Raw genomic sequence first — 21,796 nt, forward strand, 5'->3', positions numbered from 1 at the left:
TTTTGCAGGGTGGTGTCTCCGTGCCTTTGCAGTGACATTGTTCTTTCCCTCTGGGCACTTGCCCATCTTACCCACTCTAGATGTGGACCAGTTTGTAGGTGTGGTCCATCCTGTTGGTTTAAAACAATTGAATGTAGTATTTCTAATTTCATTCTGCGAGTTACTGTTGAGATACTATCTATCGTTTAACAGCTTTTGGTAGATTTTGGTGGAGTGTTTTGAGTTCTGTTTTTGGGGTAGAGGTGGAGGTTTTTTGGTGGATGAATAGGATGAGAGGAAATGGCCTCAGGTTGCTTCAGGGGAGGTTTAGATTGGACATTAGGAAAAATTTCTTCACCAAATGGGTTATCAAGTGTTGGATCAGGCTGCCCAGGGAAGTGGTGGAGTCACCATCCCTGGAGGTGTTCAAAAAACGTGTAGATGTGGCACTTCAGGACATGGTTTAGGAGGCATGGTGGTGTTGGGTTGACGGTAGGACTTGATGATCTTAGAGGTCTTTTCCAACCTTAATGATGCTATGATTTGGGAATTTTACAGATCATTCTGATACTCAGATGAGATGCGATAGTATTGCCATTCTGTGTCACTGGTAATATTGAAAATGCTGATATAATTGAAAGTTTTGACCTTTTTTTGTATCTGTAAGTCTGAAGCTTTAGATACCTGGACATTTCTCCTAAAATGTCTTGTTGGAACATCCCATTTACTTGTTTAAACACAATATCAAAATAGCATAGCAGTGGAGTATTTGATACCCATTAAACACATAACAAAACCCAACAAGCATGACCGAAAAAAGAAAATAGCTGTGCCTCCTGTTAATGCTTCTCTCTTTTAAAGAGGCTTTCTGCTTTTGCATAAGAAGTGTTAGTCAGGTTTGTGTGATGTATCAGGAGTTCCTGCTCTTAGCCAGTATGTATCATTTATTTCTTTGAATGAGGTTTTTGTGAAATACTGGGTATCCATGGTTGTCTGCCTAACTTAGCCAAGGGATGTAATCTATACATCAGCATTGACTAGCAGCGGTACCAGAGGTGACTGCAGAGTCCAAAGGCCAGTGCAGAAGCCACAGCTGTTATATCTGGATATGCTGTTGTTGTAGCTAAAATAACTATGGAAGTATGTTCAATATGGCTTTTGTGTGTAATCATGTAACATATTTTAATTCTGTTTTTTGAGGCCGTGGCTACGGAGTCACCTTGATCACTTTAAGTCTGCAGCACAGGGCACCTTCCCCCAGCTCTCTCAGCCTTCCTTGTGCTTGCCCTGACACTTCTATGGCTGCATAGAGAGCCAGGCTATGGAACTGATGTAGCTTTAAAAAAAAAAAAAAAATCTTTTTTTCTTCTGTTTGTCTTTCAATAGACCAGTTTCCTTTCAGCAGCAACACAAGCAGGACAGATTTAAGTTGGATTAAAGTTAGCATGTAACCATGACTTGACCTCTCGTCCAATTATACCAATGAGTGCGGGAAAGAGCTTTTTGTTTTTATGGGGTTTGCTCTATTTCTGTGTTCCTTTCATTCCTTGAAAGAAGGGCTCATATCTGAGGGTGACCATTTAAGACACAAGGGCCAAATTCAGCAGAGCAGACTCCAGAGGTGTGATATCCCATACTGCATGTTTGTTCGATGGAATTTGTGAAATTTATCTGTGCTAGGAAGGGAGTTTTTTTCTTAGAAGTTCCATTGCTGTGAATGTATGTATTGGCTTCCTTCAGCAGTTTTCATCTTAGCTTTTATTTGGCCATAGCTCTCAAGCAAACAAGGTGCCAGCACCTGTGTGCAGATGACCTGATATAGCCTCTTCAAAAAGTTGTTGTTGTCTACCAGAAAAACCTAATCATTCTTTTTCTACCTTCTTTAATTTGCATTAGCATAATTAGAAGATGGAAAAAAATTAAAGTTAGGTAACTATTTATTAATAAATATTACTAATTAGTATGCAGGCTGCCTGTGAATTTTGTAAGAATTATTTCAAATGTTAAAATATTCTGATACTTAATATATAATGTTTTGTATATTACAAAGTAGAGACAGCTAAAATAGGAGCTCTCTTCTTATGCCTTGGAGTCAATAGACAGATTCTGCAAACACTGAGCTTAGGACATGAGATTGTATTATTGTGTCTTGAGAGAGGTTGGAGCATTCACTGTAGAAGGTATTGCTGTTTGTTGTGTTTTCAGGGTAGAGCTCTAAACAAGGTGTTTGGAAACCCATTGCTTAAAATTGTGTGGGGTTTCCTTTTGTTTTCCCCTGCTGCAGGTGTGATGGACAGGTAGCAGAAGATTTCACTTTGATACCAGGGAATCAGAATGACCGAGTGCTTCCTGCCTCCCACTAGCAGCCCCAGTGAACACCGTCGGGTAGAACACAGTGGCGGTCTTGCTCGTACTCCCAGCTCTGAAGAAATCAGTCCTACAAAATTCCCTGGATTGTACCGCACTGGTGAGCCTTCCCCACCTCATGACAGCTTGCATGAGCCTCCAGATATAGTATCTGATGATGAAAAGGAGCATGGGAAGAAGAAAGGAAAATTTAAGAAGAAAGAAAAAAGAAGTGAGTAGGCAACTAATCTCATGCTTACAATTTGTCTTTCTCTCTCTCTTTCTCTCTGAAAATTGCTTAATGTTCCCAGTGGAACTTGTTTAGGTGTAAAGGAAGTTAACTTGTACAAACGGGTTTTGTGTAATACCTGTTTCTCTTCCAAAAAAACCCACACCTTAGCAATTCTGGGCACATGCTTGGCACCTGTATCTGTGCAATAAAAAACAAATCCATTTTTTGGTTAATACACCTGTTTATCCAAAGCCTTCAGCAATGCACTGGAAATTGCCTGGCATGGCGTTCCTCTGATCTCACTGTTTACATTCTGAGTGGAGGTTTCCAAGTGTATTTTCAAATAGATGTTTTTTTAAATCGTAGCTGAGGTACTAGCTAAAATAAAACTGTAAGTTTGACCTGGATTTTGTACTTTTAATTTGAAAGTCAGTTTCAACAACTTTGACTCTTTTCCTTTATGTCTCCCATATTCAGAGTTTGCTGTTGTGTACCACCTCACATTTTGAAGTGCACGCTGCACCATTATCTGAGGAGTAATAAAACCTGTGTCCTTTTTTTCTCTAGCTCCTCAGTTTAGTCTAATCATGCAGTTTCCTCCAGCAGTGCCTAAAGATTATTGTAGAGTTAAAACATGTGCAAGTCAACAGTGGGATCTGAATTCACTAGAACGGACAGAGCAAAGGTTAGAAGAAAGCAAAGCTGTGACTGTACAGTCCATTCTTTGTCAGTGTGTCAGTGTCCAGAACGGAAGTTTTAATTTAAAAAGCGTACCCCTCCTCCAAAGCAACAAAAGAGAAGTCTTACTTCCCGCCTTTAGATTTGTGCAGAAGATTTTGGAAACACGAAATAGTTTTTGTTCAGTAGAGTTTTTCTGCGTATTCTGAAAGAAGAACAAAGCACGTGGAAATACTAAGCTGATACTGAGCACTCTCAGTACCAGAAGGATTCTTACTGTCCAAGTCTTTGAAACCCAAATATCACAGCCCAAATGTTAGTACTGTTTTTAACTGACATTTGTTTTAGCAAAATTTTGAGATAATGTTCATCTTCTCCATTTAGTCTCCTTCTCTGGAGATATTCAAGACCTGCCTGGACAAGGTCCTGTGCAGCCTGCTGTAGGTGACCCTGCTTTGGCAGGGGGGTTGGACTAGATGATCCACAGAGGTCCCTTCCAACCCCTGCCATTCTGTGATTCTGTGATTCTACACCACCTCTATTTCTGATGCTTGGAAGTTCTGGATGCCAATGTACCTTAGCACTTCTTGTATGTGAAATCTGGAAGATCAGAACCAATGAGACAGCACACAGTATTCTGGCGTGTTAGGATGAATATGGTGACTATTTGTCGTATTTGTAATATAAATTATTACATAATAATACATAAAGGATGAGACAAAAAATAAGACATAAAGGAATAGGGTCAAAGTTGTTGAAACTGACTCTTTCAAATTTAAAAGTACAAAATATTTGTAATATACATGCACATATACTTTTTAAGAATTTGCTGCCACTACACTGCTTTTAATCAAACCTGTTTCCTGGAATGCAGGATTTGTTTTCTACCACAGTTTCAAAGGATTGTTGTTACTAACTAAAGACTGTGTGCATAAAGTATACTGTAACTCAAAACCATATTGTCCTCCAGTTAAAACCAAGAGTTTAAATTCCTGCAGGTTTTAAGAAAACGGATTCTCTAGGGTTTTTCCTAATGTAAACAACATTAACCTAGTAGAGAGTATTGGATTGGTGATGAAATTTCAATATTGATTGGATGGGTCTAAATTCAAGCTATTAGTAGTTGGGTTTTTTCTTCTTTGCAAATCAGCTTTCTGTTATAACTCTGGATTGGCCACCGCTAAATCTGGAATTGTTAGAGGTCAGCATTATACATAGTGTGGGTTTCTTTGTGGTGTAATTCTGCATGTCTCATGGCGATAATCTTACTGGAGGCTGAAGAGGAAAAATGCTTCTTCAGCAAATACACGCAGCTCTGTGCACATTAGCGCTGTAACAGCTTTTTACCACAAGAGGTTACAGCACGTGTTACAGCTGATGTAAAGCAATTTTTGTTACTTAAAAGAAGCTTTAAAGAAATAAAAAAATCCTCAAAAATGCAAAAGGTAGGAAGAATCAAATTCTCTCTTGCAGCTGTAATGAAAAAAGCATTCAGCACTTCTTAGCCCTAATACAAGTATGTCATGTAATTGCCAGTCAGGTATAAGAGTGAGTTACATACAAAGCTTTCAGTATCTCTTGGACAGTCCAAAAATGGTCATTATTGTAAATATACCCTGAACAGACATTTTACGTATGTAAATGACAAGTTCCCCTTCCAGCTTTGCCTTTTGTTATTCCTTGTGTACCTTTGATTCTTCAGTTTCTTCCACCTTTTAAATTCCATTGCATGTGTTCAGATTGTTTCTTCTTGCTTTAGTGGCCAACTGCTTTGATTTTGGACAATACACAACCTGCTGTGATCCTTTAATTTGGGGTTTAAGCAAATATAATCGAACATTTCAATGAGAAAAAGGCAAGTGTTGATATTAAATTATGACAGAGTGAATGTGTTGTTGAACTTGCAATATTAGTAAATTAATGATAAGGTCATCCGAACTCCTGCAACTGCATGTAACTTTAATCCTACAAAGATTTTGGGGTATTTTAGTAATGCTTTAAGTGTGAGCTTCAGAAATGCTTGAAGAGCAGGAGGGTATATGGAGGAGGAAGGATAAATATCCCAAGGTTACTCAGTTTTTCAGGTAGATCCTTTTTGCTGGAGTAATACACTCTTAGCTTCAGCATTATTACTTATTTCAAAAAAGCATTTTCCTACGCTAGCAAGGGATCTTTTTTCTGATGTGGATAATATAATTGTTTGATATTTTTCATGTTAATGGCAATAACCTAATAATACACAGCAGTTAACCTAGGGGAAAAGTTCTAAAAAATTTTTGGAGGTGATAGAAAATTAAATGGAATATTGGATGGAATATTATGTGGAATGATATCTACTGGAAAGAAGTTTCGGCCACAGATCTCTTTCTCCACTCCTCTGTGACAGCCTGAGCACTGGTTTGCTGCAGAGTGAGTTAGGTTAAGGGACTTCTTAGGGGTTAAAATTAGTTTTCGTTTTACTAGGATAGTTTTAACTCAGATCTGTTTCCTGACTCAAAACAATCTTTGTCCATGCAAGAATTTGTACTGTGGCAGTGTGTGAGTGAAAACAGATTTTTAAAAAAAAATTGTTAACCTTTTGTCAGTAATCACATGTTGATAAAGTCATAAAATAAGCAGTTTCTTGCAAAAGAAAAAGTTTATAAGTAATACTCAAGAAGAAAAAGCTATTCTACCCATTAGAATTTCTGTAGATGGAGAGTCTGTGTGTAATAGATCTTACTCTGCTTATTTGTTTTTACTTCTGAGGTTGATACCGTTGGACAGGATGGGTTCAATATGCAGCTAGGATTTTTTATGTAGAATAATTTTAATTTTCTTTATATAATTCTTGGGAAAATGGAGAATTGGTTGAATTGTAAATTAAACTGGCTTGTGCAAGGACAGTAGTATCATTGGTATGACCTCTTCTGGAATGTGCAGGAAATATTTTTGAAGACCAAATCCCTAATGTGTTGGGAAAGGGGGTCCTACATGTTTTTTTAGGATGTAGATGAGGGCTGAAATATTCCTACTGTTAACTTGGGACCTGCTCCAAACAATCTTTGGTCCAAATTGGGTGTTAACCTTTATCTTCTTCCTCTGAGTTGTTGAATTGAGGTTCTAGTGATCTGCAGCTCTCTGCTAGGCACCAGCAGGTGGAAGATACCAGGCTATTCTCTCTTCCGTCATCTTAAGGGCTTTTTCTCCAGAATCGTTTCTGCTCAGGAATGTGGACTTCTAGCAACCATGCAGAAGCTCTAGTAGGATTCCTGGTTGTTACAGGTAGAGCAATGCCATGGTAAGGTGTCTCTGTGCTTATGATCCTTCATTTCTGTGCAGAGTCCTAACGAGATGGATTTCACAGTAGCGGTGGATACTACGTGTCTGTAGGGGGAGGTCTGTTAGAAATTGTAAGGTGGCCATTGTTGTCATGCAAAATAACCAAGTAGATGCTAAGACAAACAAAACATTGCTTTTACTGATCTGGTGAGAAGCTCTGAGTACAGTTTCCAGATCCACAGAGTAAGAAGTTGCTGGAATTTTCCACCTGTGATAAACATCAGAGGCTCTTCATGTGAACATTTATCTTTCTGTGTTGCTACATCCTATTCTATGGACAAATTACTGTGTATATCTATGTACCAGTGTGTATTTGTTTAGTGAAGTACTATTTGCAAATAGTTTACAAGTCTGCCTTTCAATGCCAGTAATTATTTTAAATCAAAATAAAGTAAGGCAAATCTCGTATTTCAACTTCATTAGAGCTGCGCAGCCTCTGAATGCAGAGTTTGTTTGGGAGCGCTGCGCTCACGTCAGTGAGTAGAATGTGTATTAAAAGCAAACTGATCTAATTGAAAGTTGGATAGTAAGTGCTGGTAGTAAGTTTGCAGTTTCTATTAATAATAACAATACATCTCATGGGTGAGGAGAGGAAATGGAAGCCATCTACCCAAGCTCATTATGCAGCCATGTGTGTCTTACTGTTTTATTTAGAAATGGTGTACAAGTTGATGGCAATTCCTTTGACAGACTGAAATCAGGTAACTAATGCTAGCATTGCACCTTGTTCCGTATGGTCGTATTTGACCTACTAATTCTTCCACGTCTCAAAGTAATCCATGTTTTCTTTCAGTGGATTAGTTACAGATGCATGCAAATTTCCCCAGGGAGCCAGAATCAGATGTAGAGGTATAAATGACTTAAAAGCTCATCAGAGACGTGATGTGCAAAGTGTACCTTGTGGTAGGTTTGATAAGTGGCAGTTCTACGTAATGTATCCCTTTGTGTTAACAATAAATGCTATAGCATGAATTTATAGCTTCATTGTAAGAGAGCAGAAGTATTCCCAAGCATGCAGACGGACAGAAACAGTGGCCTCGCTGCATGACAGAGCGTTTAAGCCTGTAAGTTAGGTTTTTCCAGAGTAACACTGGCTTTTTTTTATTACTATTTTTGAAAGAGGTCTTCATCATTTTCAGTAAGATAAGGGCTATACTTGCAGCATCATATTTAAAATAACATGCTTGTGGAAGGTCTAACAAAGAACTGGCAGATAGTCCAGTTGTTATGCTGATAGAATTGGAGTATTTATTAAATTAGTAGTACTGGTCTCATATAGTTGCAGGAAAATGTCATTGACATATATCAGAGTGATGGGAAAATGCAGACTATTTGTGCTAGAAGTCTTGAGGAAACAGTGAACAGAAATATCAGTTTACTAACAGTAGGTAATCTTTCTACATTACCTGATTCGTCAAGTGCTTTCGATAATTTTTCTTCTGTATAAATTCAGGTTGTTTATATTTCAATATATTGCATCACTGGCGAAAGGGATACAGCAACTTTATTACCCGAAGTGCGGTAGAGAACATCGAGCTACTCTGAGAGACTTACAAACCCCGCCTTGCTCCGGGTGGGAGAGTCCCTGTGAATCTGTAATTAGCATATATGTCTAAACTTTCTTGATTTACATTACTGAGACAAATTAAAATCAGCTGGTTTTGTATTTGACTTGCTCCTTCATGTCCTCTCATGAAGTCAAGACATACCGGTTCCAGTAACGTGCCGTTGCTGGTGTCGCGCTGCCGCAGGTGTAGAAAGGCGCTGAGGTTGTGTTGCAGCGTGGAGACGCGGGTGGCAGGAGCTCCGCTGGTGACAGCGACCTCAGGCCTGGGTGCCCGGTGCTGAGCCGCAGGACGCGCTGACACCATGACCCTGCGTGCGGGGAGCTGTTACAGCTGCCCAGCGGGAGGGGCTGCGGGCAGCACGTTCTGGGCTCTCTGGTGGAGATCTGGCTTTCTGTCCGGAAGTGACATCCGGGAAGCCCATCTTGAAGCTCAGTGCCAGCCCCGTCTCATGCTCGCAGAACCCAGCGGTGACGTGTGCTCCTCCTGTGTCCTGTAGCTGGTGCATCAGCAGCTCTTCCCGTGTCACTGAGATTTGATTCCTTAGTTTATGCGCTGCAGGTTTCCTTACCCATTTCTGGTTTTAGTTTATGAGAGTGAATGGTGGTGTAGCCAGTAAATTGTGAGGATGAGACCTGGTTGTCCTCCAGTTATCATGTGTATTTTCATATTAAAATTCACTTGGGCAGGAACAGTGCGATGGTCTTTCTCCGTCTGCTATGAAAGTGCGTATTTGATAGTCCTAGGGAAGAGTCCAGGATGGAAAGGGTCAGCTGCTCAAACAATTGTAATTATTTTATTGCAGTTCTGTGCTTTAATACATTTCTTACATTTATTTGACAGTTCAAAGCTACCTTCTACAGAGCAGCCAAAGAGGCTTCAGAATACAGACGGCTCCTTGGGTGTGCTGAAGTAATGCTGAGAGATGCTGCAGCTCAGTCTAGTTTAGAATTGGAAGGATAAAAGACTGAACGTCCCCAGGTTCTTTTGCACAAGATCTTTCACCTGTAAAAATTACAGCTGTAATCTCATCCGTGGTGCTCTCTCGTAATCCAAGTGGGTAATTTTCCACCACTCAGAACTATTCACGCGGGAAGAGCTGCCGGTGTGCTTCCACGCTCGGGCAGGGGAAGTAAATGTCTGTAGGAAATGGAAGAGCCTCAAAGGAGCTAAATAATGGGGAGGGAAGAGCCTTCCCGCTGAAGCAAGAGCTTGCTGCCCACTGCCTTGGGGGACCTGGCTGCTGTCATCTTTGCTGACCAGGTTTCAGGCTTACTTTTCTTATGTAGGGTACGGCGTATGCAAAATCATAATTAATTGACTTGGAAGTTGTGTTAGTGTGTGTGTTGCTGGGTTTGGTTGCCGGTTGTTTTTTTGTTGTTTGTTTTTTTTTTTCTTTTGTAATCCACCTTTAAAGATTTCCTTGTTCTTGCCTGAAGGACAGGCAGGGCTAGCTGCAGAGGCGGAGGCAGTAAAAGCACTGGTGCGCCTTGTAGACAGCAGTTGGTGTTCTGCTGCCGAAACAGCGTGCTCTGCCCGGGGACTTGGTTGAAGCGCTGGCATATGCTTTGTAAGGCAAACTCAGAGCTTCACTGACAGGTATCGTGCCAGTGTTACTGCAGTTGTTTTATCTGTCTAGTGGAAAAGTAAGTATGCTTGGGCTTTTTGGGTTGTTTGGGTTTTGGTTTACTTTCTTGGTATTTTATTTGAAACTTTATTAACTTCATACTTATCTTAAAATTCAGACTATTCTGGAAAGGAATTGGGGAGTTAAATGGCCGGTTTAGTTTGTTCTTAATAGAACTTTGTTACTCTTACGTGTATGTAGTAGATGATCCTTAACGGTGACTCTTATACTGTTGATTACAGGAACATAGAGAAGTTGCCAGACAGTTGTTTTTATTTTGCATTTCCTTGACTATTAGATGGGAAACTAGCCCATAAGATGGACATTGCTATTATGAGTAAGTATATAAAGTATTAATTGTTTAGATCGTTCAGGAGCTGTGTGTGGCTTCTCTTGGATGTGATTGTGCAACCTTGATTGAATCCTTGTCATCTTAATTGTGTAACAACTAAAGAAAACCTTCTGAAGAGTCAGGCAGGCGCTACTTTTTAATTCATGTTGCTGCTTCTCTCTCTCCTCCCTACATATTACTTCTTGTTCTCTCCCTGTTGCAATATGTCATCTAGAAACTAAACAGACTTACAGCTGTCCTCTTGCCTTCTGCTCCTTTGCATGATAGCGGAAGGTTACGCGGCATTTCAAGAGGACAGTTCCGGTGATGAAGCTGAAAGTCCTTCAAAGCTGAAGCGGTCCAAGGGAATACATGTCTTCAAGAAACCCAGCTTTTCCAAAAAAAAGGAAAAGGATTTTAAAATAAAAGAGAAACCCAAAGATGAAAAACACAAGGAAGACAAACATAAGGAAGACAAACATAAAGAGAAGAAGTCAAAAGACTTAACTGCAGCCGATGTTGTAAAACAGTGGAAAGAGAAGAAGAAAAAGAAGAAGCCAATTCAGGAGACAGAGATACCTCAAGTGGATGTTCCCAGTCACAGACCCGTGTTTGGCATCCCTTTGTCTGATGCGGTAGACAGGACCATGATGTATGACGGCATCCGCCTGCCAGCAGTTTTCCGTGAATGTATAGATTACGTAGAGAAGCACGGCATGAAATGTGAAGGCATCTACAGAGTTTCAGGTACTCTGGGCACACTGACATGCGGGTTCCTAAGGTCTTTACTTGCAATTTCTTCTTATTTTACCACTTTCAACACCTAGAGACTCTGTTTATGGCTGCATTAATTTTTGTTATCCAAAAGATAATTGGGTAACTAAAGTTAAGTAAGCCCTTAGGTCTGAAGTAGCAGAAAAGGTGCTAATGTGGTGGTACTGCTTCATGGCAGTGAGAACACCCTTGTTTTGGCCTTTTGTGATAGGGTGGTAACAATGAATAAAATGTGTTAGTATGGCCAGCTTATAGTTTTTTCCTTATGCAGCAGAAATCCAATGCTAGTTGATTGCAAAAGCAAAGATGAGATACAACCATTTTATTATTTAAGCTTCCCACTGAGTTGCTTTTTCCAGTTACTTCCATCGTGTGGTTTGTTTTTTCTTAAAGAATTCTTTTCTTTGAGCAAATACACTAATAAGCAGAAAATACAAGTTTCACTATTTAAGCTTAGCAACAGCAGGCTAATTAACTGTGGTAGTTGCATAACACCAGCTTACATAAATGAAACATCAGATTTAGTGATGTTAAACAAAGCAGTCCATTTGTGCACCGTATCTGCAGCACAACTCGTGTAAGTATTTCTGTGGGTATGTTTAAGGTAGCAAGAACAAGTGAGAGAATGACTTTGAGGAAAAGCATTTGAAACAAGTTGCCTAGCATGGCAAAACAGTAAGCAAACGATTCTCAAGGCTTCCTTAAGCTGCCTTCACGCTGTCGCTCTGCGTGCTGTTTGTAGGCATGCATAAACAGCGCAGCAGCTGGAGCAGCCCCTTTGCCTTGCCCATCGGAACGTTTGGCTGCACGTTTGTTCCAAGACACGATGTGTCGGGAATTTTCACAGAAGGAGGTGTGTTTTGTGTAAATCGGTGTTGACGTTTGTGCTTCCTAGGTGTTCTCCAGTGCAATAGCACCCTCTCGTGCGTGTAAGATTATTTAAATTGAGAGCTCAGAGAGACAACTGCAGCGGCTCAACAGCCTGCCAACCGCTGTGATGGCTGACGTGCTTGGAGGTGACACTGCGCATGTTGTACCTGGCGTTTACCTGGGGCTGAGTGCACCAGCACTGCTCGCCGCGTGTGAGCCGAGCCGAGGGAGCGCGCTGTGTCGGTGTGACTCCAGGGGGTGTTTGAGCTTTAAGAGTGAAATTTCCCTGAGTTTGGGAAGATAGGAATGTCACCGCGCTATAAAAACACCTTGGGGAAAATCTTGTCTGGGTTGAATAATTGTGTGACCGCACTTCTATTCGTGCAGTGCCTCAGATCACGCAGCCTGTGTGAGATTCCTCTGCCGAGGAGCGCCAGCTGGAACTCGGGAACCTAAAAAGTCCGGGTTTTATTCTGACAGAGGAAAGTTGTTATAGGTAGAACCTGCTCCACAATATTTGAGTCGATAACATTTGCTACTTGGCTCAGGGCTGTGCAGTTGAACAGGCTTAAAGACGGTGAACGCAAATACACAGCTGATCTTGCGTTGCCCTACCCTTCCTCACTCTTATGCTATGTTCCTTCGTGCAAGGGACTGCGGATTCAGAACTTGGGCACTGCTGTGGTTTTGCTTGGTAGCAGTAGTCGGTGCTTTTAGAAGCAGTGATCACGTAATTTTGAGTCATGATTTTAACTTCGCTACATGTGGATAACCTTTAAAAGGTATCCCTCAATTAGCTTAATTTGTAACGAGAGGTGAAATACAGGCATCTCAAAAACAAGACAAAAAAAAGTTTAACTATTGAACTATTGTACATTTACAGCTGATTTCTCTTAATTCTTGATCTAAATATTTTAAGGAATAAAATCAAAAGTTGATGAGCTAAAGGCGGCCTATGATCGAGAAGAATCTCCCAACCTGGAAGAATACGAGCCCAACACAGTAGCCAGCTTGCTGAAGCAGTACCTGCGAGAACTGCCTGAAAATCTGCTTACCAAAGAGCTAACGCCCCGCTTCGAAGACGCCTGTGGCAAGAGCACGGAAGCTGAGAAAGTTCAGGAGTGCCAGAGGCTGCTGAAAGAGCTGCCGGAGTGTAACCATCTCCTCATTTCTTGGCTGATTGTGCACATGGACCATGTTATTGCAAAGGAACTGGAAACAAAAATGAACATCCAGAATATTTCTATAGTGCTCAGCCCCACTGTCCAGGTACGTGCACCACGCAGCCAGCGTCAGAGCAGAACTTCAGCCCTGGAAGGACTTCTTTGTAGGAATTCTCTTGCAGGTGGGAATGGGGTCTGGTCTGGTACAGCTGAGCTGAGTTACAGCTTCTCTTTACACCTCAGGAACCTGAAATGCTGGGAAGGGGGAACAAAAGCCTTCCTGAGTGTGAGCTGGCATGCTGTGGGTCTGATCCTTGGGCTGCTGGGAGAGCCTTACAAAGGGTAGTGATTGGGGCCTTAATTCTGTTGTGAACAGAAGTGATTTGGTGTTGAATACGTCCAATAATTCATCCAGATACACAGTTTCTGTGGGCTTTTGATTCAGTGATAATTTTTGCAGTGAGGACTATAGTGTTGCTTCATTTTAATATGAAACCAATGAGCACTGTCCTGCAAACAGATCTTCCTGGTGCAGTAATGACTTGGGTATAATGGCTTTGGTGGCTGCAGTCACATGGCTGGGGAAAAACAACTTCAGTTTTCCATTAAGAGTTTGTGGTTTCTGGATTGATGAATTCCTTAATAGACATCTTGGAAATACTTACTTTAAATACAGCTCAGAATTAGTCCTGTGCAGAATGGAAACACGGCATTATTGGGTGTTTGGTCTTCGAGAAGAAAAACCACACTTTAGAAGAGCTTGGCTTTATAATTAAGAGCCTAGGCGGAGGCCCAGTAGCACAAGGGCCGGGTATTATTCTTGGCTATTTTGCTGTGCCAGACACTTTCTAGCTAACAAAAGAAGTAACAATTACTGTCAAACAAAACAGGCCCAATCATGTTTTGTTGTTAAGTAGATTTTTAGCAGTGAAAATGCAGGTAGTGACAGAACTCTAATCTTTCTTTCAGGATACATTTTTGAATTTTAATGGAAGATATACTGTCAAAATAAATACTTACTTCTGTCTTGTGTTGAAACAAGGAATAATACAGCACCAGCTCCTTTCAGACTACTTTTTCTACTATATTAAATCATCCAAGAGAGAAACTGTAGAAAATATTCACAGTTTGGGGGAGGAGTGAGAAGGTAGCCAGCAGCTGGCCGTAGCACAGCATGGCTGCTGTTCTCTCTCTTATGTGTTCCTGCCACCAACTCCCTTTACATCAGCAGAAAGAAAGATGTGGTGCGTTTCTGCATCTACGAGTGACGGCAGTAACTGTGGTAGGTTAAGGTGTGTGACAGGGCTGAGGTTAGCAGGAGAATGCCTCAGATACATGAGCAAGAGAGACGGTGAAGCGAGTCCCTGAGGACTAGGTCATTTAAAACAGCATTTTTAATCCAGAGTTTAATCTTTCGACAAACTAACGCGACTGCGACTCACAGAAAGGCTTACTAAAGGCTGCTCTGTTTCTGGAGGATGATTCTATGCTTCACAGGTGAAGATGATGTGAATAAATCACCTTAACCCATGTTTTGTCTGTCCTTCCTTTGCAGATCAGCAACCGTGTCCTGTACGTGTTTTTTACACATGTTCAGGAGTTCTTCGGGAATGTGACCCTAAAGCCAGTGACAAAACCTCTTCGCTGGTCAAATATGGCAACAATGCCAGCACTTCCAGAGACACAAGAGAGCATCAAAGAAGAAATCAGGCGCCAGGTTAGCAATTACTTCAGTGTTTTTCTGCTGATCTTTGCTCTGGCTTTTAGACACTCAATATAAATTCTCACAAGCTCGTAACATACTCTTCAGTTCTATTACAATTAGCAGAGACTACTGGAAAGAGCCCAGTGACATTTTCTGTGTCGAAAGTTGTTACGGTCTTGTGATGATCGTAGCCATGGCTTTCGTGGGTTGCTTTGCTGTGTAGATCAGTGCTTTCACCGTGTGAGGAAGGTCAGGAGAACGTGCTGACAGTGTGGTTTCTTCGCTCTTCAGCTAATTCTAGAGCGTGTGCTGAATGTGTGTTAACGCTTGGTGGTGGCTGACTTGTCAAGCTCTGAAAACCAGAACTCCAAGCCTGTTGCTGCAAAGCCAGAAAGATTTTTCCTTTCCGTCTGCCCTGCTGTGATATATCAAAGACACTAATTTCTTTGGCAATATTTCTAGGAGTTCCTACTGAACTGTTTACACAGAGACTTGCAGGCAGGGATAAAAGACTTATCCAAAGAAGAGAGACTGTGGGAGGTGCAAAGAATTTTAACAGCTCTTAAGAGGAAACTAAGAGAAGCTAAGAGGCAGGTGAGTAACTGTTCTATTTATTGGCCAAACATAAATCATAGATCCCCAATTTGTGACAATGCAGAGGCACCCAGTTAGATCAAACCACATTTTGATCTCTTTACTTGCTGATTGTTTCATCTTAACTTTGCATGGCTGACGAGCAATTGCATTTTCTGGTTAGCTGGCTCTCCCTAGGGCCAGCAAGATCTTCACACATCCTTCACAGCTGTTTGTAGAAACAAGAAATATGTAAGATTAAAAACTTGGTGTTTGACAGAGCATGTATTCATTATATGCTTGAAACAATGTGTCCCGGAGTGCCAAGAGGAATTACTAGAAGATTCAAGGTTAAACTTCAGAAGCGTTTTTAAACTCTCGTGTGTCCCAGGGAAGGGACAGAGCTTGCTGAAAACTTTCAGGACAACCGAGCTGGTGACTCTGAATTTGGAAAATAATACATTCACAAAAACCTTTTTTACGGTAAACAGAGTGACGGGGGAAGCTGTCCTTCTAAAAGTCGTTCTCTTTGTCTGCCAGGAGTGTGAAACAAAGATTGCACAAGAGATTGCTAGCCTTTCAAAGGAGGATGTCTCCAAAGAAGAAATGAACGAGAACGAAGAAGTTATAAATATTCTGCTTGCACAGGTAGATGGCACTTACCTGTTTGTCTGCTGGTGTTCCCTTGTTCCGCATCTGTCAGAAATGCAAAGCGCTCTTTTGTGCCTTCTAATGCAATGGGAAAGGGAAGGCTTAAATGGGTCTCTCTGTCCATTAAAAGACAAGGCTTTAACGGTCAGCAGAGTGAGGACGGAATGCTGACTGAGGGAGTGAACCCAAAGCCGAGCAGACTCTTGTTAACAGCAGAAAGGAGACGCTGTGCAACACCGCTGACCAAGTAGCCTTTGTTGTCAGTGTACGTAGAAAGCGATTCCACCTCTAACCAGCTTTAATACCGTTAACTACTTTCCTGCTGATTAAAGGAAGTAAGGCAACTGTGTTGGCTTTTCTGCCTTCCTTTGCTTCCCTCAGGAGCTTTCATCTTCTCTCCACTGTACCTCCCTCCTTATAATCATCTTCAGAGATGTATTTTATAGTTCAGTTTTTCTAGTTATTTTACTGGTTAGCCAGAGCTTTTCCCTGTGATTTAAGGAAAGGGGCAGCCAAACACGCCAGAGTTTGGTGCGTCATCTCCACTGCTGTTCAGTACGGCGATCGTCTCTTGTTGGTGTTGAACTTGCATTTGCTTTGAGGTCTTGGATGAACCGGAGTTCAAAGCCGGCGTGCTAACCACTTCTACTGAAAGTATTTCAGAGAACTGCATCATCTCATTCTTACCGTATGTCCCTGTAGAACATAAAGGCAAGGCTCTAAGTGAACTAATTGATCATTGCAGGAGAACGAGATTTTGACAGAACAAGAAGAACTGCTGGCCATGGAGCAGTTTCTGCGGAGACAGATTGCCTCAGAGAAGGAAGAAATAGATCGCCTTCGAGCAGAAATAGCTGAAATACAAAGGTAAAAGGGAGAGAGCGTACATCAGAGCCCCTGGCAGGCGAGCACGCTTTGATTAAAAGTAGATACAGGCTCTTCTGGAATCATACTTTAAACTGCACTTAAAAGCTCACCCTGTGAACATCGCATTTGAAAGCAGCCTGTTTGTATTGAAATCTCAGCAACTTTGGACCTTTCAGCATGTTTTCTGTTCGTGTAGTGATGGAATTATGATCTAAAAGACATGAGACCCTGGGCACCAAAAAAATCCCCCTAGTTTATTAAACTAAGCTTTGAAATTCTGATTTTGTTTTTAAAACAGATTATTCAGTGGCTGTGAGTTAACTCTTGTACGCTGCTGCAGTTCTGGCAGCCTTGAAGGAAGCGTTTAAATCTGAGTTTGTCATTGGTCTTTCAGTCGCCAGCAGCATGGCCGAAGCGAAACCGAGGAATATTCTTCCGAGAGTGAAAGCGAGAGCGAAGATGAGGAGGAACTGCAGGTCATCCTGGAAGACTTGCAGAGACAGAACGAGGAGCTGGAGGTAAGATCTGAGTCGTAGTATTAATTGGTGTGCTTCTCCGTGCTGGTCACGTGCCTTAGTCTGCGCAGAGGTGTTTGCAGACGTGCAGACTGGCCGTTTCGCCATCGGTTTTGCCTGGGCCTAACACCCACCAGCTCTGTCTTCACACCACGGGTGTGTGCGCGTCCACGCCCCTGCTGCCGGGGTTGAGAGCAGAGCTTCCCTGGCAATGCCGAACGGCCCCCCTGGCTGCAGCAGCTCTGTGGCGGAAGGAGCCCTGACCTTTGTTTCCCTTACTTGAAAGATAAAGAACAATCACCTGAACCAAGCGATTCACGAGGAGCGCGAGGCCATCATCGAGCTGCGAGTACAGCTTCGGCTGCTGCAGCGAGCGAAATCGGAGCAGCAGGGGCAGGAAGAAGAGGAGCCAGAAAAGCGCGGGGGTGCTCCTCAGCAGCAGAGAGACAGTGTCCTGGAGACAAAAGCAGCCAAAGAGCAGCCAAAAGCAAGCAAGGAGCAGCAGCAAGTCAAGCCATCGCCAAGCAAGGACAGGAAAGAAACTCCACTTTGATCCGGCTCCTTGGATATGCATAAAATCAACTGAACTGTGCAAATTACTGTAATTTGAGTCAAACTGCACAAATTATTGCTGGCTGTGTACATTCTGTAAAGAAACTTTTCTTTTGAGCCCTGGAGACTTTTGTCTCTGATACTTGTGGCTTCTCCTCATCAGACTCAGGTGAGTTTGGAGAGGCCAGAAGAGTTTTCCAGTTAGTATCCGATTATTTCAAGACTGGTTTCCTTCAGGTGATTTAAAATAATTCAGTAACAGTTTTACTTTAAACCAAAATCATCATTTACATCCATTGGAGCAGAATTGGAAGATCTCATTTTCAGTAAATAAACAAAAACCCACCCCCACTTACTAATTATTTGCCTTGTGGATCCACTCATCCTCATTCACCATTATTTCTGCTTATTAACCCAGTCACTTCTTGCTTGTGCCTTTGATACCTTTCTGATGCAGATTATATACAAGGGAGCTTTAAATTTATGCTGGGTTGGCTGAAAAGCTGGGAGACTGCGGGGTATCGCGTCTACCTGACATGCCCTTAAGCTTCGTTTTTGTTCCGAGATGTACTGAATAAATGGAGAAACTTGAGAGACGTTATTTATGTCCCTGTGTGACGGCCGTGTTCACCAAGCGCTGTTCATGTCTTGTAGCCATGTAGGTAGCCCATTTGCTCATCTGTAAACCACTCTCATCATCCCCGTTTTAGACAGGCTGCGTTCACACCGCTGCCGTATAGCCAAGAGCTTTCTCTTCATCCATTTTAAATGTCTCAGTCCCTTGGAGAAAGCCACTGGTGGATGCTCCAGGCAGCGGTGGGGATGGGTCACATCACTCAAGATCTGCCCGACTGAGCAATATCGCGTTTCCCTCTGCAGAAACGCCAGTCCCTGGTGCGTTCCTGCGATGCCAGGGAGGCACCGGGCCTTCAGCAGTGGCCTCCTCGGTTGTCGTTTAAAAAGCCAGCACAACCTGGGACTCGCTCGTGGTTTGGCTGTTGTACTGCTCCTGCCCGGAAAAAGCCTCCGGCCACGCTGGGGGTTCAGGGCCATTTCACGTGTCGGGTGCGCTCACGGGACTCATCCACCGATTCATACAGAGACAGCAAACTCCACAGCGTGCACATAGGCTCTCTTATTTTTTAATCTGGATATTTATTTTCAGCACCTGTTGGATGTGGTTGTATTCTTTATCTATTGCACTGTTGTGAATCATTGGCCATGATTTGATTTTGTACAAATAATGCTTTGATATGTTATAGAAAACAGCATAGTATTTTTTTAAAATTTGGGAAAAAAAGTTTATAAACGCAGAAAATGTGGTCAGATGACAAATGTAAACTAAAGCATTCTCCCTCGCCTTCGTTACATACATTTTATATTTGCTGGCAATATTTAAACCTCTTTTTTGTTGTTGTTTAATTCACACTAATTCCTATTGAATTGTCATGGATTTTTCTAATGTTCTTCAGACAAATCTCTTAATATTGGTTAACTTTTATTTTGTTAGGATTGTATTTATCAAGCAAATAAATTCAACAGCCATTTGAAAGTAGTTTCTAATTTACTTCATAATGCAAATGATAGTTACTTCTTCTTGGGTAGCCACCTGCAGTTGGGGAGTTTATATTAAAAATGAATTCAGGCTTTTTTAACAGCTCTTCTCTGAAAGAACTGTCTGCAACTGAATGTCATAGAAAGCCTCCATAATTCAGGTGAAGATCAAGTTTAATTTGATGAAATTAAGAGATTTTAAGATTTCGCTTCTCTCTCACTACTGAGATTTCAGCTGTGACAGCGAAACCCACCCCATTTATTCACACCGTTCCTTCCAGCACACAAACACCCTTCTTTCTCCTGCAGCCTCACAAAGCACTGGAAGCGCGTTGCCACCGGAGTCTTAAATGGAGGTGGAACTGCTGCTCCTGCAGCAATACAGCAGCTGTAACCAGAAATTTGGTTTCAAAATGCCCAAAGGATGGTTCTTTGAAATTCTTTCGCATTCTTTCAAGTGATACGTCCAGTGATAAACGCAGTTATTGATAAAACTCCTGTAGCTAAAATCCCAAGTGCGAGTCACTGCTGGCCAAACCAAACACGCACCGATGGCGCTGAAGCCCGACAGCCCTGGGGAAGCCGCAGCCCCTCAGCAGAGGGCAAAGCCCCTGCCCAGTGTAAGAGTGGTGGGGGAGGCCCCGCCCCAGCCCTGCTCCTCTGCCCCATCACCTCCACCAAGGGGCTTGGCTGCCCCAGGCCCCGCAGCACCAGCGCTCGCAGTGCTCCTGGTGAAGAAGCCACGCTAGCAGCCACGGCATCAGAGACCACTTGCAGCAGTTGCAAACAATTAACTGAAAAGCCAAAGCTCATTTCAAATAAAGGGGAAAGCAATGACAAAACAGGCACCCGAGTGTTCATAGGCTGCCTTGTCAATCCCCAGGGCCTGACAATGGAATCTGTGAGCTGCAGTGCTCAGGCGATCGCCTCCCCCGGCACCAACAGTGCCTGCAAGGTGCCACCTCCATGAAGTCCACGCAAGTCTTGAGTAACCCAGTTACCTGAATCAAAGTATTTTAAACACATTTAAATTGACCTAAAAGAAGACTTCTTCCAACAACATACAGCTTGTATGTGCTGAGGGCAGCACCGGACCCGGTCAGACCCTGTGGACAGCACACCAGGCTGACTCACCTTTACCGAAATGAAGAAACAACAGGCTGCAACGCTAATCCTGCTGTTCTGGGCTTCACAAAACTTTTCATGACATCACATCTTTTGTGACACTTTGTGGCCCATCTGCATTCCTCTTGTAAATCTAAGTGTTTGCACCACAGAGCATTACTTAAGGGGAGAACAAGGGGACAGGGGACAACCACATACCTTACCTGTTTTTATAGCCCGTGTCAACACAAGCCTGGAACAGGTTTTGTCAAATCCGTCAGAAACCCAGCAGGAGCCAGGACACTGCACCAGCGGGTCACTGGGACCGCGACACCAACGTGAATCAGGACACAAACCTGGGTTTTGCCAGCAGCAGGTTACTTGAACGGGACACGTGACAGCTTTTATTCTCACAACTGACTGAAACACTGCAACCATACAATGAGCCAACTTCAGATATCTTGCATACCAAGCAGGGTTTCCCCCCCTAATAAGGTCTTTCTACTCTGAAAAAATAGCAACCCAAGTTATTGCCCGAATTTTATTTATTGGAAAATAAAAAAAAACCAAATTGAAACAATGAGCAGTACCTCTCACATCACATCCCTACCACAAGTCTAAAAGCATCCACTCACATCGACACCGTGCAGGATTCCAGCCAAAAAGAGGTCTGACCAAGCTTAATCTGTCAAGGCTTTCATTTCTCAGCACGTACCTCTGACTCACAGTGCTTCATCTGCAGAGGGAAAAATGCCTCATCGGGACCAAACGTGGCTTATATCCAACACCATTCTTTACAGCACTCTCTAAAACATGCTCTGACAGCAGAAGCCAGCAGCACCGTAGCAGAGGACGGCTGTCAGTCCATCCTGTCCCAGGGAGATGGCACGGCCTCCCAGCACAGCCTTGGGCTGAGCCCCCTGCCGCTCCTCCATCCTGTCACGGATGCGGATACCCAACGCGACGCCCAGCTCAGCGCTGGCGCTTCCACTGCTGACCCGCTCGGACACAATGGGCTGCTACCAGGTTTCGTCTGGAGTTTCTTGTGTTGCCGACGACCTTACCACCGCCAGCAGGAAGGCCTGCCACAGGATTATGCTGCAAAGCCTACGGTTTTAACCGGACAACCCCACTCCCACGCACTGGACGAATTCCCCGTCTGAACTGCAGAACACAGAGTTCCCAGCACAGCGAAGTTTCGGCTTGGGGCAGTGAGAGCAGCCCTTGCTGCCTGCTGGAGTGCCCCAAGGCCTACCCTGGCCATACCCGCTGGCTACACAAGAGCTGACAGCCCTTCTACAACTTCTGCTAACTGCATCCGAAAGGGGGGCCTGTGGGGAAGAGAGCAGGGCAGACATCAGGAAAAAGGCCAAGGCCAGAGGTTGCTGC

General features: G+C 42.9%; 1 protein-coding gene across 3 annotated transcripts in view; it reads left to right on the plus strand.

Moving 5' to 3' along the window:
* Window positions 1-19,301, plus strand: part of RALBP1 (ralA binding protein 1) — a 37,633-nt gene extending 18,332 nt beyond the window's left edge. For 2 of the 3 annotated variants that reach the window (XM_075416471.1, XM_075416469.1), the window contains 9 exons: window positions 2,264-2,557; window positions 10,368-10,826; window positions 12,643-12,992; window positions 14,442-14,603; window positions 15,054-15,185; window positions 15,705-15,812; window positions 16,561-16,682; window positions 17,077-17,200; window positions 17,484-19,301. In XM_075416471.1, coding sequence (XP_075272586.1) covers window positions 2,314-2,557; window positions 10,368-10,826; window positions 12,643-12,992; window positions 14,442-14,603; window positions 15,054-15,185; window positions 15,705-15,812; window positions 16,561-16,682; window positions 17,077-17,200; window positions 17,484-17,750 — 1,968 coding nt within the window. In that variant the 5' untranslated portion in view covers window positions 2,264-2,313 and the 3' untranslated portion in view covers window positions 17,751-19,301. Of the gene's footprint in view, window positions 1-2,263; window positions 2,558-9,990; window positions 10,086-10,367; window positions 10,827-12,642; window positions 12,993-14,441; window positions 14,604-15,053; window positions 15,186-15,704; window positions 15,813-16,560; window positions 16,683-17,076; window positions 17,201-17,483 lie in introns of those variants that run through there. The other variant, XM_075416472.1, reaches the window with a different exon arrangement.
* Window positions 19,302-21,796: the final 2,495 nt, after the last annotated feature.

Source organism: Opisthocomus hoazin, chromosome 3 (genome assembly GCF_030867145.1).
Source record: "Opisthocomus hoazin isolate bOpiHoa1 chromosome 3, bOpiHoa1.hap1, whole genome shotgun sequence".
Taxonomy (NCBI): Eukaryota; Metazoa; Chordata; class Aves; order Opisthocomiformes; family Opisthocomidae; genus Opisthocomus; species Opisthocomus hoazin.